At 40.9% G+C, this 16490-nt stretch overlaps 1 protein-coding gene across 3 annotated transcripts in view; it reads right to left on the bottom strand.

Annotated features, from left to right (window-relative positions):
* The window catches only part of LOC122400412 (protein groucho-like), a 106353-nt gene that overhangs the window by 29597 nt on the left and 60266 nt on the right, over positions 1–16490 (bottom strand). For 2 of the 3 annotated variants that reach the window (XM_043401866.1, XM_043401867.1), the window contains exons 4-5: positions 14835–14879; positions 9991–10128 (exon numbers count right to left, since the gene is read on the bottom strand). In XM_043401866.1, coding sequence (XP_043257801.1) covers positions 9991–10128; positions 14835–14879 — 183 coding nt within the window. Of the gene's footprint in view, positions 1–9990; positions 10129–14834; positions 14880–16490 lie in introns of those variants that run through there. The other variant, XM_043401868.1, reaches the window with a different exon arrangement.

Here is a 16490-nt window from a genome sequence, read left to right as displayed (position 1 = left end):
ACCGTGCCACCATATTTACAAGAACAAAAATAAATGAACGTGTTTTTGTCGAGACACTATGCGCCGTAATCAATAAAAATTCAAATTCGATTTTATAGAAAATAAACCAAATAGAATTTCCTTTTTATAAATAACTCATTTCCCATCGTGCCACGAATTACGCCCTACCCTAGATATACGTAATAGCGAGCGACTTGTGAAATATTAGGGTGTTCCACAAATGATTGCTCGTTTCAAAACCTTGATTTACTAAATGATAAATGCAATATAACATCGTTCCAAGCACGATGATCTATGATCTTTTGCTATCGTTCCTGAAAGCAATTGCATTCCTCCGCTATAGCGTGTCGGTTCTTCGGATACAAGAAGCACTCAACGCGCTCACCATTGCTCGGAAAAAATAATAATCAAACGGAACAAAGTCTGAACCGCACGTTCAACGTATCATAGTTTCAACGATAGAATTATTTCGCTTCTAATAATAATGCGAAAGCGCCAAAACCTTTGATTCTTTCGTGATTCGTTCCGAAAACAAACCTCACCGAACACTGAAAACTGAAAACGCAAACGAACTCAAGATATACATATATTTTGACAGGGTTCCGAAGAACGGAATTACGTAAACTATAAACTGTCTGTGATATTTTAATTTCTCACTGTTTCCATTTTATTTCAAATTTTGTTTTTAACGCTTCGACCGGCAGACCAAACCCACGAAATTGTCCGCGAGATCGAAACTTTGTTTTTAGAGAATCGAAAGCTCGTTTGTACAGTCTCGTTAAACTTAAAAACTCCCATAAAAATTTGCTTCCTTTGACCCCACGATCTTGAGAATTTTCTTAGCTCCTTAGTTTGAAAAATTGAAGAAAAAAAAATATCTGTAAAAGGGCGTTTTCATCGCTCGCGAATAAGGCTCCCAAAGGCGCGATATCATTTAAGGCGATCCAACGTTCAAAATCACCGTCTGAAGAGGATGGACGTCGACGAGGTGTCCCCCTCCCCCCCGGTGGCTTTTGATTTCGCGCGATCCCCGGGTTTTGGTACGGGGGGCTGGGTGGGCCTCGACGCCGGGGAAAAATTGTTGCGCGTCAAAAGCCCCTCGCCGGAAGTCGAGTGGCCGCAAGGCAAATTGCAAGCTACATCCGTGGAGTATGTGCACGTGCGTGTAGGGCGCCGCAAATACGTCCCCGGGGGGTAAACTGTGCTGCGGGAAGACCATACCAGCCGTATACACACGCTGCTCCCGACCCCACCGTCTCTCCCTTGTCCCATTCAGCGACAGTCCAGGAAAATAACTATCGTACACAATCGGCGGCGCGTAGCCCCGAGAGGGGTTATTTCGCATAATCCACCCTCGGCGACGAGACCACGACCCTCGTTCGCGTACCACTGTGTTACATTCTCCCCCTCTCTAGTCGACCCTAAATACCTAAGTGAAATCCACGATAAGCATGATTCGCGCGCGTAACGAGTTTACCGGCCTCTCTTATCCCCTCTTGATCTTACGTTGGATATCTCTCTTCTCTCTCTCTTGCGAACCTCCGTGGCTTCGTTCCGCTTCTAAAACTTGCTGCTTCTTACTCCTTGCCCCTCCCTTTTCGCCATAAGCCAGAAAATAATTTTTGAACCGCGCGGTGGAAAATTAATTTCTCAATTGTCTTTTGTAGAAGTACAATGGACGAAAGGACCCCGCACGGATCTTATGGAAAATGGCCCCCGGTTAAATTAGCTGACCTTTTGATACGATGTAGTTCATGATGTCTTGATGAAACGTTCCAATGGGCCCAAGCTCGTAAATTGAATAGTTTCCGAGATACGGGGGATCAAAAGACAATAACAGTGTGCCTTATTCTAGACTACCACGTTTGAGCATATTTGAGTGTAAGAAGCACTGTTGTGAGCCTGTGGGCCCTTAAATATTACCCCTTGACCCCCTGACCCTCTGACTCCCCTTCAGGAGTCAAAATAAACGGACGCCAAAAAGGTAAAAAATGGTTCTCCTTTTCATTGTACAAACATGAAGCACCGTCGACATTAGCATTACCCAGTGTGCACCACGAGGAGGTTGCTCGATCAGATTTTGCACACCATGTGGCCCTGAAAAGGACCGTTTTTATAGTTCTCTCTATTTGTCCATAACAATCTCAACATTCATATTGTCTAGATGCCCTCTATTAGCGCAGATTGACACATCATGAACTACATCGTATCAAAAGGTCAGTTACTTTAACCGGGGGCCATTTTCCATAAGTTCTGTGCGGAGTCCTTAGTATGGGGACACTAATAGTTTTTAACAAAAGAAATTAAGTATTGCGTTAATAAAATTCAATCTCGGTGAGATACATGAGGGAATGATAGGAAATAGAATGACATCTTAACAAAAGAAAAAACTCTTTTATTTTTTTTTTCGTGAACAGTAGTTAATAATTCAATGTTTTAACCCTTAAATAGATTATTGGGACCGCCGCGATCCTCCGCAAGTTTAAACTAATAATTGTTTAATATACGTCGATGTAATTATTTGAAAATTGATGTAACACTCCATTACTCCATTATTTGTTAAATGCTTCAAAGTTGATCTCCATTTACCAATTTGGTAAAAATCAACATTAAGTAAAATAATTAAATTGAAATTGAAGGTCCACTTAAGGGTTAATTTAGAGATCTCAATTATTTTGTACGAACTCGGTCAGTCTTGCAAACTGTACAAACAGGTGAAAATAATTCCCTTTGAAAACGCTTATTAAACGCAGAAACGTGCGAAATCAAGAAGCGGATCGCAACGGGCAGAATAATAATCTGCAACTATCTTGGACTTTTATCGAGCTCGAAAGGCCACCCTTCATCCGAATTCAGCACGAACGCGCGAGACCTGGCGCTGCCATTAAAAAATAAATAAATAAATTCCGGCATTAATATGCGTTTTACGTAAACTCATCGAAAATACGAGGCACGACGGGGGAGGCGGCCGCAACGGCGTGTGCGTTAATAATACACTTTATTAACCAGAATTTCCACCATTCGTTTCGCCGAACGTCAAACAATACACCAGAGAGATGCGCCAACGCAATTTCTACCCATGCACGCTTGAATTCGAAGCGAAAAATTTTTCACACGATACGCGCATCCCCGTTTTTATCTCCGGGATTATGCAACGTTATCGTTCGCGCGCGATACCGCGTCTCTCTCGTTCCGTTCCATCCGCGAAAAAACGGTTCCGATTATAATTCGACGCTCGAACTCAACGACGCCCCACCCACACCGCGCACCCGACAAACAAAACGACGAGCTGTAAATGTGTTTTTTCGTTACAGAGAGCGAGAGAGAGAGAGAGAGGAAACGAGAGGGGCGAGCAAAGTGTAGAGGAACGCAACGGTTCGATCATCGAACGAGCAATAATTGTATAATGCACCAATAACGACACGGGCGAGCGAAAAATGCATTGTCGGGCGCGCGGTTATTTTCGTCGGAAATCGCATTTCAACCCGGGGACAATTACTCGAAGCCCGCGCGTCGAAAAAAAGCCAGCCAAGCACGTAAATATAGCTAACGGAAAAATTAGTGGCGCTACGGGCTCCCTGAAAAACGGAAATTTATATTTGAATTAATTATTAAAACCAACTTCGCGAATCAATATTTTTTAATGCATCTAATATTGCAAGGGATTGTGGATGCGAGGTATAAGTGTGAGGAGGACATTTAGAATGCTTGGATTTCAAATTTCAAACTGAGTAACATTTGAAGATTAACACGTTCCAGAGGTAAACCGTGTAATATTCTGCAAGACTAAAATTTGAATTTTAAACCATTGTAAACTGCACCTCCTAAAATTTGTCTCGGTACTTATTTTTGTAAGTTTGCTAAAATTCACAGACATACGTTCATCTTCAATGGTTATTTCACTCCAGAATTTAAACATCCTTCAATTATTATATACAGACATTTTATAACACGTGTCTGAGCTTGTAGAAGTGTTTTTGTAACTTTAATACGTGTCTGGATTTTTTTTAAACAACGAACGCAAAACATCATTTTACACAGAATAACTAAAATGTCACTTACACCACTATTTTATAACACGTGTCTGAGCTTGTAGAAGTGTTTTTGTAACTTTAATACGTGTCTGGATTTTTTTTAAACAACGAACGCAAAACATCATTTTACACAGAATAGCTAAAATGTGACTTACACCACTATAACGTGGTAGTCAAAGTGTTAATATATTGTTGCGACGAACTGAAGATGCATCGTTGCGGCAACGTGAAGGCTGTTCCGCAACGATGTGAAGCTGCCCCTTTGAACGAGCAGAAGCGAGATCCCGTGTCATCCGGATGCCAGAGGAACCGGCAACGATTTGAAAAAAAAAAGAACCACGAGACACCTCGTAGAAAGAAGACGTATTATCAAAGCTGTGTGAATAAAGTTTCCCGTTTACCAGTTCTTAGTTTTAGTTTTGCGTTGAGTTATTGTGTTAAAATGAGATCTACAAGGAACGCCTCGCCCCGGCGCAACAATATTGTCAACCGATCGGGTACGCATTTCATCGAAAAATCAAGTACTTGTTATTTTAGAGAAATCCTTCATCCTCGAGTAGAAAAAATAATTAAATAATCGACCGGAATTGGCCCGAGAACATTAACAAGGAACAATAATTCGCCCCGGATATTAATTTCGACGATTTTGCGCGAAACAAAACGGTATTTAAACGCGTCGATGAAATACGGAGTACCGTCGTTAGCCGGTTATTGACGCGGGGGTTGATAAACGCGATTCACATAAATTTTCGTTCCAAGTTATTCGTTGGGCAAATACTTTTTACGGCCACTGTACGCAGGCGCGCGCGATGGGGGTTCCCCGACAAACACAATAGATACACACCGAAAATCGTCGGTACGGCTGAGCCCACCCTCTCCCTGGCGCCCCCTTTCCCCGGCGGTATTCAATTCGTATTCGAAGCAACGAGCGGGACCGCGTCGTCCGTGCAGTGCCAAACGAAACGTAATAGTCCCAAACGAGGTTTAACGCGCCGTGAATAATACGCGGGAAAGGGAGGGCCAGCGCCCGGAGGGTTGGTTCGGTCGATCCGGGGGGGGCGTCGCGTTGCCCCGAGGTGCGACTCGTCCATACCTGTGCGTTTAAATACGTGTCGGGGAATACCCGGCGCGCCTGTACAAATGCGCCCCAACGGTGCGTGCACGAAAGCGTACGCGCGCGTTCCGCGGGAAGAACGGACCGACGAAGACGAAAGATCGACGGAACGAACCGGGACGACAGAGAGGTTCAATTAGACAGGGGGAACCGACCGGAACACGGACTCGAGCGAGAGAGAGAAACGCACGGGGAGAATTGCGTTCCGCCGTTCTACGGGTATTATTAAACGAAATATTGATTCAACCCCTGTTTACCGAGTAATACATATTCATGGGGGTTGGCGCTTGTGTCTATTTGCCGTCGTCCTCCCCTTTAGCCTTTAGTCCCCTCCCCCTTCCTGCTTCTCTCTCCCTCTCGATCTCTTTGTCCCCCTGTCCTACTCCGTTTAGTGTTTCGACCCTACGAGAACTGGAACCCCCCTCCCTGCCTTTCCATTCGAGCAAGTACGGAGGCGAGGAGTCACGGTGCATGTGCACGTGTCGCACACTCCCCAGGCTTCACCTTGTACCCTACTATTCGCCGCGGAGTGCACGCACTGATTATATCCCCGCATGCCGATGACGCGTATTACGCAACTGGAGATTGCGGTTCGTGTCGCGACCTCGATCGGACGATTTGTAGCGGTCAGGACTGGCTGCGCTTGTTGAGTCGGGGACACGTGACTCCGGGGCAGTCGGTTTTTGTTTACGAGGAGAGGTCCCGAGGCCTGACGCTCACTTTTTTACGAGGTTTCGGTCAATGATAGATATTAAGATACTGAATCGAGTGGTATCCGGTTTTGAGCGTAGACGACTTATACTTCTTGAGATATTTAACATTAAAGTTATTGCAAGTACTTATCTACGGAAGTAGAATTGCGTTCACCAGTAGCCAGTGTGGTGGCTAATATGGTTGATAAGGTGTCACGACAAGCTTCTTTTGTCTCAGGTTCCAATCAGGTTCGAAGTTCACGTCCAAAAATACGGACGGTTTAGCGGAAAATCAAGCAAATTGGTACAGTGGTGTTTGGTTTATTCGGCAACCCATTTGTCCGTATAACTATAATAATAGAAGGTGTCAAATCGTTCTAAAAAAAATTATTTTCAGCTAGGGGGGTAAATTACAATTATTTTTGGTAAACAGACATTCCCTCAAAATCCCACTCAGTTTCGAGAAAAAAATTCGAGTAGGTGCCGAAATTTTTCGGCGAAATTAAAAAGTTTCAAATTATCCTGAAAAAATTATCTTTAACTAGAGGAGTAAATTAAAATTATTTTTGGTGAATAAACATACCCTCGAAATCCTAACCATTTTCGAGAAAAAAACTCTTTACCGAAAATACAATGTCTGACCATAACTGAAATTTCAGGCGTATGTTTAAAAAATCATAACTCCTGAACGGATTGGAGGATTTCAATGTTTCGAAATGCAAACAACGCGTATTTTGGCGAAGAATATGTACAAATTCTAAGAATGTTCGAGAAGCTGTTTCTGAACCCCGTAATGTGAGAAAAACCCCACGAAGATGGTCCAATTTTCAAACGTTCATAACTCCTACAATAATGAACGTATCTCGTTGAAATTTATTTGTGAAATAGAACCCATGGATACCTACAAAAGAGTGTTAAAAGTACAGTGAACCTCATAGTCACGGTAAGATAAGTTTCCTATAACCATAACTCGAGAATCGAGGCAACGCAGGGAATTTTTTAGCGTTTACAGTGGCTCGGGACCGCCTTGTTCCCAGTTGTACCGCGTTTCTTGACCCGACCCGTATAAAGTAAGAGACGCAGAAGGTGCCGTGACGTCCGATTATTTAATGGAAGTAACTGTACGTGCAAGAAGAATAATTCAAGCACGCCTACGGGCCCCAACGACGAGCATCGTACATTTGTTTAACCCGCGGTATCGACGGCCAAGGAATTATTCAAGTCGTGCGCGCGAGGACCAACTCGGAACTCAATTATACGCGCCGCGACGGTCGACTGCCAATTTCAACCTCGCCGTTACTAACGTCGCGGGGCACCGCGATGCCTATGAGTATGGGATAAACGTTTTCCAGCGGAAGTCCGTCGCAAAGGACGCCCGGCCAATGAAAAGAAAGGATGCGTTCCTGCGGCGTTTCGCGACGACGCAACCACGGTCGACGTCCGTTTTGGAAGTCTGTTATGTAAATCGGTGGCTCGCTCATCGACTGGATAAACGGACGAAATTATAATATTAACACAGACAGCTATATACACCCCTGGACGAAAAGATACGCGAAGCCTGAATTTAAGTTGTGTCATCCAATTTCGTGAATTATTTAACGCTAGAACTACCGACAATTACAGTGTGTTTATTTGTACCAAAGAAATTGAAACGATAGATACGCGTAGAAATATATAATGCAATGGAAATAAATGTCAACATATTCTCTTATAGAAAATTACGATAAATTTTTTACAAGTTTTATTAGAAGTTACGAATGGGTCATTTTGACTGGTTTGGTAGTTCTAGTGTTAAGCATTTGAAACCTCCACATAAGGTTTATTTCAGCTATACAGTTATTTATAATGATTATACAATACTTAAATTATGGTTGAGACTAAGTTATCTTACATTAAATTTTAAGATTACAGTTTTTAAAAAAGGTGAAAATACTTGAACAGGCTGGTACGTTTGGTTCTGTGATTAGTAAATCTATACTTAAGGGTAGATATAGGTTGATTTTTTGATCTTACTAATTTAGATTGTTGAGAGTTATAAAGATTGCGTTGCCATACAATGTGGTTTGCATTTTGAACTATGTTTCCACATTTACATTTTGGATCGTTAGTAATACCTATGCGGGGAAAAGAGGCTAAGTTGTAACCATTAACTCTGATGCGATTTATAATGAATACTAGTTCACGAGCCCCTTGTGCAACGTTGTCTATTACGTGATAATTTGGTAAAAACGTAGTCTTTGTCGGTGTACACTAGATTTACGGGCATTGTGATCGCACGTATATTTATTGATACCTTTCATGTTGACGAATACCTTAAAATACGATTTTTCTTTTAATTAGAATATGTAAATTCAACATAAGTTGTTAAAAAATAATATTTACGTATTCTGCAATTTTAAACATGGAATCTGACATCCGTCAAATTGGCGGCTTTCGTAAATCTAGTGTTAAACAACTGTTGTACAGTTCTATAATGAGAACTATATTTTCACCAACGTATCGTGTGACAAAAGTTTCAAAACTTGGCGTTCCAAGAAAACTCGCGTCTGCCATAACGTACATAAATTCAAACGAGACCACCCCGCGTGCCCCTACGAAAGATTTATAAAGTTATTGAAACTTATTTAGAACACCGTGGCGTTCTCTAGATCCCCGGACTATTGTACTCGCGAGATTTTGAAACTGGCATTCTTCGCTGGCAAACGACTCATAACGTTTCCGTTAACGAAGACTCGCAGTATCACGATGCAAACCGCGAGATAAACTGGCGAACAGTAATTAAACTTGTGCTCGTTTATCCCGGAACTGCTTCGGTAAAACAGCTCAGCGTACGAAGAATCTGTACAATAACACAGACAGGGTAATTTAACATCATCGCAATCTTCTGAATCTTACCATATTTTTCATTCTTTTTATCGACAATTCTACTTTTTAACACTATTCCTACCGACACTTCGCGTATACCTATTCCTACCGCGACCGGTCAAACGACCGGTTATTCAGCACAACTTATATTTTTTAATATAGAACGAAGATAATAGCCAATTTTACAGTATAAAAATATAGTTTCTTTTATTCATGTTGGAAATCTTATAAATACAATGCAAAACTGAAACGACTAATGTTAAATAGGCGTTATTGTACCTGTGGATGTATAAAAGAATTCAATCGATAGATTCAGGAATATCCAGAATCTAGATACGTATATGTTTAAAAACAACAGACAGCGTCCTAACAACTGCTACAGCGAGGCGTGATTACTAATAAATGTTTATCATTATACGAATGTCGTATTGAATATATCCCGTAATATCCAATAATTCAGATAAAATAAGAGTAGAATAATGATAGAATAAAAATATAAAATAAAAAATGACTGCCGAATATGCTCCAGGCAACTTTCACGTTTTGATGCTCTCTGTTCGAATCGCAAGACTTTACTGATCTGAATTCGTGAGGAGTCGTCTAGGCACCACCTTCGATTATCATTTTATTTATTTTACAGTTATAATAGATAAGATGGTGTAAGAAAATCCGAGGTTTTGGACCACTTTAGATAAACACCGTTAGGCCGATAGGCGAGTGAGAATCATAAACACTTGGAAGTGCCTAAGCAGTCTCTGGAAGGCACTTTTCAATTAAAATCATGCCACAACTGCATTATCTTTCTTCGAGTCCTCGAGATAATACTGTTACAAAAAGGTATAAATCGTTCAACCGGTAAAATGACCGGTCGTAGTAGGTAAGACTACAAACTTTTCTCTGAAAATAGACAATAAGAAAGGAAGTGAATATTGAAAAAAGTATTGTAGGTATATTTTAGGAAAAGTCGTGAAGTTTAAAGGTGATGCAATTACGTTGTATATAGGAAATTTTAAAAACGGCCATTTGACCGATCGTGGTAGGAATAGTGTTAATGAATCGTTTTCCCCTGTTACTGGAGAAATTTGCAAAAGTGGTCAAACTTCGAAAGTTCATCGTTCGAATCAAAATTTTTCGAAATAATATTCACGTCTGTTGTTTTCGCGGTTGAACGCTGGCAAGGTGGACAATAAGAAAACAAAGCTCGAGCTACGAACGATCTAGAGGTACGTAGAGTCGATCGACGCTCCGGAAATCCCAGGGAATCGATTAAAAAATGTGCGCTTACCCCTATTATGGAATTCAGCTCCGACATCGTGACCTGTTTCGCTCTGTCGACAGCGGAGGCGACCTGCTGCTGGTGTTCCTGCGAGAGAAACGGCAGTATCTGCCCGATGATGGCGTTCAGTCTCTTCGATATTTCGGCCTGAGGGAAGAAACAACAATCAGCCTGATCAGTATCCGCCGCGGGACACGCGGTACGAACAAAAGAACGGTCGCAGTTGCTCTCCGTTTCGCTTCTAAACGCAGTGGGTGATCGCTCGACGCGTGAGAGCTGCGTAGTAAAACGTCCCGGTAACAAAGTGCATAACAGAGGGAACGAGCTTTTTATTTCGTTTTTCAGCCGCGCACATGCCTACCAGCTGCCCGAGATCGAAAATATTTTCGGCCCCTTTCCGTGAGCGAAATATTTAAGCACGGACACTTTTAAGAGACGGCCCGGTTAAAATTAGTCCGGACAAAAAACAGAATGCACGACCGTCGATGTTACCTTTGAACTTATTTTTATTTACCCGTGGCGAGTTTGTATCCTTCGACCCGATGGTCGACGAACATTTAAGCGAACCGCGGACGATACTAAATTATCATAATTCTTCGAAAATTGCCGACGAACGACGCACTCGATATACAGGGTGCCCCAGCATCGGTGGTACAACCGCAGAGGAGGTGATTCTACATGAAAAGACAAATTGAAAATAAAGAATGAAATTATTTCATTTGAGATTTCATTGTCCAGATTCATCATTGCTCATAATTACTGAACAAATTGACTTGAAGGGAAAATTTTTGGACGTATTCATTTAACATCTATTTTAGTCTATTACATGATAGAAGCAATAATATACAGGGTGTCCCAGCATCGGTGGTACAACCGCAGAGGAGGTGATTCTACATGAAAAGACAAATTGAAAATAAAGAATGAAATTATTTCATTTGAGATTTCATTGTCCAGATTCATCATTGCTCATAATTACTGAACAAATTGACTTGAAGGGAAAATTTTTGGACGTATTCATTTAACATCTATTTTAGTCTATTACATGATAGAAGCAATAATATACAGGGTGTCCCAGCATCGATGGTACAACTGCAGAGGAGGTGATTATACATGAACAGACAAATTGAAAATAAAGAATAAAATTATTTCATTTGAGATTTCATTGTCCAGAAAATCCACTGTGAATATTCACCGAGCACGCGTGCTATTAACTATGGCTTAGATAAATAGATGTTGATACAAGCTTTTATTATGTTTTTTGTACTTCTTTACACTCATGTTGACATAATTTCCTGAGTACGTATCATCATTTTATTTGTCTAATCATGGTCCCCATATTTAACACTCCTTGATTTGTATCTATGGGGTCATGTTAAAACAAACGAGCATAAGAAGAATATTTTATGCACTCCTCAATTACAAGCGAGAATCATTTGGCATTTGAAGAATTAAAGATACAGAATAAATTAGAATCCATTAGTTCACACAACTCTAATTGAGAAAATTGTATATGTAGCACAATGAGCAATTTTTAACAATTTTTGTATGTATTAAGTTACTTTAATAAGTAAATTGCATGCCTTATTTTCACTTAAATCTACTTTAAATCCATAAACAGAGGTAATACATCATGTTGATACTAATGATATTGGTGCTATTTGTATCGAGATCAATTCACAAGTGATTTTCTCAACAACGAAACCTTAAATGAAAGAATTTTATTCTTTACTTTCGATTTATTTCTTCATCTAGAATCACCCTCTTCCCGCTTGTACCACCGATGCTGGGACACCCTGTATTACAGTTCGAAACAATATTTTCGAATCGGTTTCTCGTCGGATGAATTTTGGTGTTTACGTTGAAATTAAAGTAAACGGAAATCCAACGTTTCGGTAACGGTAAAAAAATACAAGGGGAATTGTTTATTTGAACGGAAACAGCGGGACGGAAAACTTTCTGTTATATGGAGACAGCGTTGTAAAAATAAGACGGTAAATTAAATGAAGCAACTTAAGCTTACACCGATAATATTATCTAACTTAATTTATAATCTTTGGCAATCGTGCGTATATTTTTTTGGTGTTGCGCCAAATTTTTAAATAGACGAAAGTCTTGTAATATATTTAAAAAACAAAACGTTTAGACTGTCCGTTTTCCCCGTTATATTTTCCATCCCTTAAGCGTTAATAATTGTGAATCGTCGGAAACGGACCAATTACGTGGCAAGCGCGTTTCCCGGGATTAAATCCTTTCGAGTTTAACTCGATGTTAGTTGCTTAAACTCTTTGATGAAGCGTTCTTATCAAAGTCTGTCGTAATCAAGAGGCGGTTACGACTGGGTAAGGCAGCGTTTCCTGAACCAAGTTCCTACGGATTCTTACAGTGCACGCTACACCAAATTTTCGCCGGCTATTTCGGAAACACTCCGTGTATAAAAAGAAACGCAGAACAACCCGGCGGGCCCGCGAATCGAGATCCCGCTTTTGTTAATGCGAATACCTTTCCGCGCGAGGCAACATCCGCCAAACGGATCGCGGTAGCAAAAATACTGTCTGCCGTCGGCGCAAAATACACAAACGCGGCATCCGTGTATCCTCGGACGAGAAACCTCTGTATTTCTAGCCAGCGTGCTCTCGTCAACGAGGCGCGTCTCTATTTTTGTCGCACCTCGTAAGAATTCGGGGCCTCCGCGAGAATTAAGCGACGCGAGAGGACATAAGGTGGATGATTAACGAGACACGGAGGATAAAGCCGCCGCGCGACCGCGATTCACAGATTTAACGAGCGATCTCGAGACAGTTCCCCCCTCCTCTGCTATTAAGGTTACCATCCAAGAGAATCGTAAGAAGAGATGAGGATCGATCATAACACCAGTCAAAAAGCATTTTCTATCATTCGTTGAATCAATTTTTAATTAATACTGCCATTGAAAGTTTCGTCCGAAAACACTAAAAATGCTGCTGGTAAGATTTATGTGTACGAAATTCGATTCCGTTCGAACGTTATTGTATTACATATTTGTAACCACGTGGTTCGGTTAAATTGATGTCGCTGTTTGTTGTTTGTGGCGTTGTCCATTTTAATAAACTTTCCGCTTTCGATGTATTCGATAACCGCCGTCATTTGTGTAAATACTGTAAACATATCGAATGTACGTATATAATAGTAATTTTAATTGACAAATCTGGTCATCTAGTGCCGGTATTCGTCGGTTCGGCTATTGATATTTTTCAACGTATTGTTGTTGGATACGGTCCTCAAAGTTGTACGGTAGTGAACAATTTGTTCATTTTTGTGTACAATGCATCGAGCGAAATCGAATCGAAAATTGGAGGTGTGAAATATTTTGACGGAAATAAAAAATTTCAAATCGTTCTGGAAAAATTATTTTCGGTTGCGAGGGTCAATTACAATCATTTTTGGTCTTTACACATACCCCCGAAATCCTACGTACTTTCGAGAACAAAATTCAAAACCGAAAATCTAATTAGGTACCTAAATTTTTCGACGAAGAAAAAATTTCAAATCGTTCTGGAAAAATTATTTTCGGCTGCGGGGGTCAATTACAATCATTTTTGGTGAATAGACATACCCCTGAAATCCTGCACATTTTCGAGAAAAAAATTCAGTACGGGCGAAACTTTAATCGTTAATAACTTTTTAACGAAGCCTCCATCAACAAATTGGTATTCTTAATTTTCGTCTTATTTTGGCCTCTAGAACCACCCATTAAAATTTTTCCCACGGATGGCCGAACACTCTGTACATGATTCCTCATAAAAAAACAAGTCAAAAAGAAAGAGTACAAATTTTTCATACGAAGCTTCGTTTTTGAGAAAATTGAGTTCGAAAACGTATGGAGTCGCGTGTAACAGGCTCCAGAACTGGACATCAGTAGAAGTTGAAACAGTAAATAATGAACGCTAGTCAAATCGTACGCAATAGCACAGGCATACAAGTCTCCGAATATCATTAGGTATCTACGAAACGAAATAGACATAAGAAAAAATTTTTTTTTCTCCATTTTCATCTTTCATGAGGAATCACTCCCTCGTCGGTTATTACATATATTTTAAACCAGAATTAAGCAGCTAGTAGCAGTAAACTTCATTTCTAAAATAGAATTAAGACTTTACTCTTTCTAACGAACAAGTAAAACGATCACTCTATTGTGTTGAATTCATCTCAGAATAAAAAGGGGAATAGAGTCGAGTGGTATCGAAGTCTAATTTGACAAAACTCAAGCTCACTCAATTTCATTTACCATTTAATTTAAAAACACAATACACTCGTACACGACGATTTTAATGTCCATTAATTTCGAGGCTAACCGAAGTTAAATATCGGTATAAATTCCTTTTCGTTGAATATTCGTCTGAGATGACTTTTTTTATCCCGCGTTTGGCGCGCAACTGTCCCACAATGGCGGATTTTCGAGGGAATCGCGCGCGTCTGGCTACCGGTTTATCGAACGAGACGACTTCTCGGAACAACGTCGAAAGTGCAGGCCCTCGTGCTTGTGGATTTTCTCGGAGCCCCGTTCCGTGTCGCCGAGTCATCGCGGCAAATGTTTATTCGGCCGTGTACACGGGACAAACTTATCCCGCTTAATGACTTCGGCAAACACGCGACATTAACCAACGCGCGTCTCGCGACGAGCCCGGGAAAGAATGCTGCGCGACTGAGAAAACACACGGGGAGAAAAAGGAACGGAGATACGGGGAGGAAGGGGAGAGTTTCCAAAGGCGAAATTGGCGCACGTGGATCGGACGAACAATGTTGCGTGTCGAGGAGACAGCTGCAACGCGTTCTCAGGGCGGAGTAGCAGGCTAAAAGGACGGTCTGAAACTTACCTGTTTGTGCATCTCCACGTTTAGGCCGTACGACATCTCGTAGTACTGCAACAGAGAAAACGAGACTCGTTAGAGCGAAATTGTACGAGTTTATAACTGCGAATCGCAGTCTCGATGTGCTATCTATACGTACAAGTAAATCTGTGAGGATACGTAATTTTTTAATTTTGTTTTACCGCGAATCTTCGATAGTTTTTGGGTGTGTTTGCTAGAATGGTCCATAAGTATTATTTTTCAACTGGTTATACTTATTGTACTTATGGGAGAACCTGGAAATTCTTGTATTCTATATTACTCTTAATGAACCGTACAAAAAACGAGAAATAACTTCTAAAGCTATCGTGTATTTTTAAATATAAAAATATTAATCCCAAAACAACGCGAGCCTGGGTTAAGTAATCACACTTCGGCTTGCAGTATGCGTTGCAAGACCGACTCGTTACTTTGACGAATGAGTTCGTTGCATGTCGATGCTTGGAATTAAAAAAATGTTACGCGAACGTAGATTGTCCAAGCTTTACTCCCGGAGTTATGACGAATTAGAGGAAACGGTTGAAACGCCATACGTTGGACGTATGTCCGTCGTTACAGCGTTAGTGTACCTTGCCATTTCACCACTTTACCACTTCAGAAAGGATAGATGCAGTGAGTCGCGAAATTCCAATACTTAGCTTCCGAGATAGCGCGAGAGAAATTACTTATTTATGCGTTATTAACAGATGGGACGCTGTTAGGTACGAGTGCAGGAGGGAAATAACTGTGCTAAAATGGAGAATAAACGTTTCTCATGGTATTAATTTGTAAATATGGAGCCTATGTACGTACAACAAGGTTGCTCTCAAATAGCATTACTGACGAGACAGGCGATAAATATATTATCTCTTTTCTCATGGATCTCCATCGCCATTTTTTAGCATTTTGTGATGTCCATAAATTTTAGACAAAAATGATACAAAATAATAACTTCTATACATGGTTCGCAAATGCTGTTGTTGAATCGTTGCTTTAATATTAACTCACGTATCTTGATACAATACCAACAGGAAACGAGCATACTCGTTTCACGACAAATGTGTGTTTTTCTAGTAATTACTCCGAAAACGGTATTATTTATGACAGTGGTGCATTTTTACATTTATTCAACGCATTCTAACATATATTTATTAGTGTTTTTCTGACTGTTGAATACGTCATAGTAGTCTAAATACATCATCCGTCGTATAGGAAAGTTTTAACAAAAATGCCCCGTCGTTAATGCGTTAATTTACAGAATGCTCGTGACAAAAACCGACACACTTCAGTAACAAGTTACGTACGAGTAAATTTCCGAACTAACGCGAATTTTAACGTGCGTTTAATCGCCAGGTAGGAGACAGTAAGCGTGCAACGATGGACTACGATGACCGTTAGTTTCGTACGCGTGGAAAAACCGATTACGGTTTATCCCAATTTCCAGAATCATGCCGTGGAAGCGAGAAACGAGACTCGACGAATCGCCCACGGGCGAGAAGAACAACCGTGCTGTCGTTTACCGCCGCGACGGAGAAACCTAGAGACTTCCCGATTGCAAAGTGTTCTTTCATCGGCTATCAACGGGCCGGTCGTTAGCAAGACCGCGAAGAGGCGGTCATAATTGCGGTAAACGTGCATTTTACA

Source organism: Colletes gigas, unplaced genomic scaffold (genome assembly GCF_013123115.1).
Source record: "Colletes gigas isolate AHSC1104 unplaced genomic scaffold, ASM1312311v1 Colletes_gigas_Sc00018, whole genome shotgun sequence".
In the NCBI taxonomy this organism is placed as follows: Eukaryota; Metazoa; Arthropoda; class Insecta; order Hymenoptera; family Colletidae; genus Colletes; species Colletes gigas.
The sequence above is the reverse complement of the archived record's forward strand: the minus strand, read 5'-3'. Positions and strand labels throughout refer to the sequence as shown.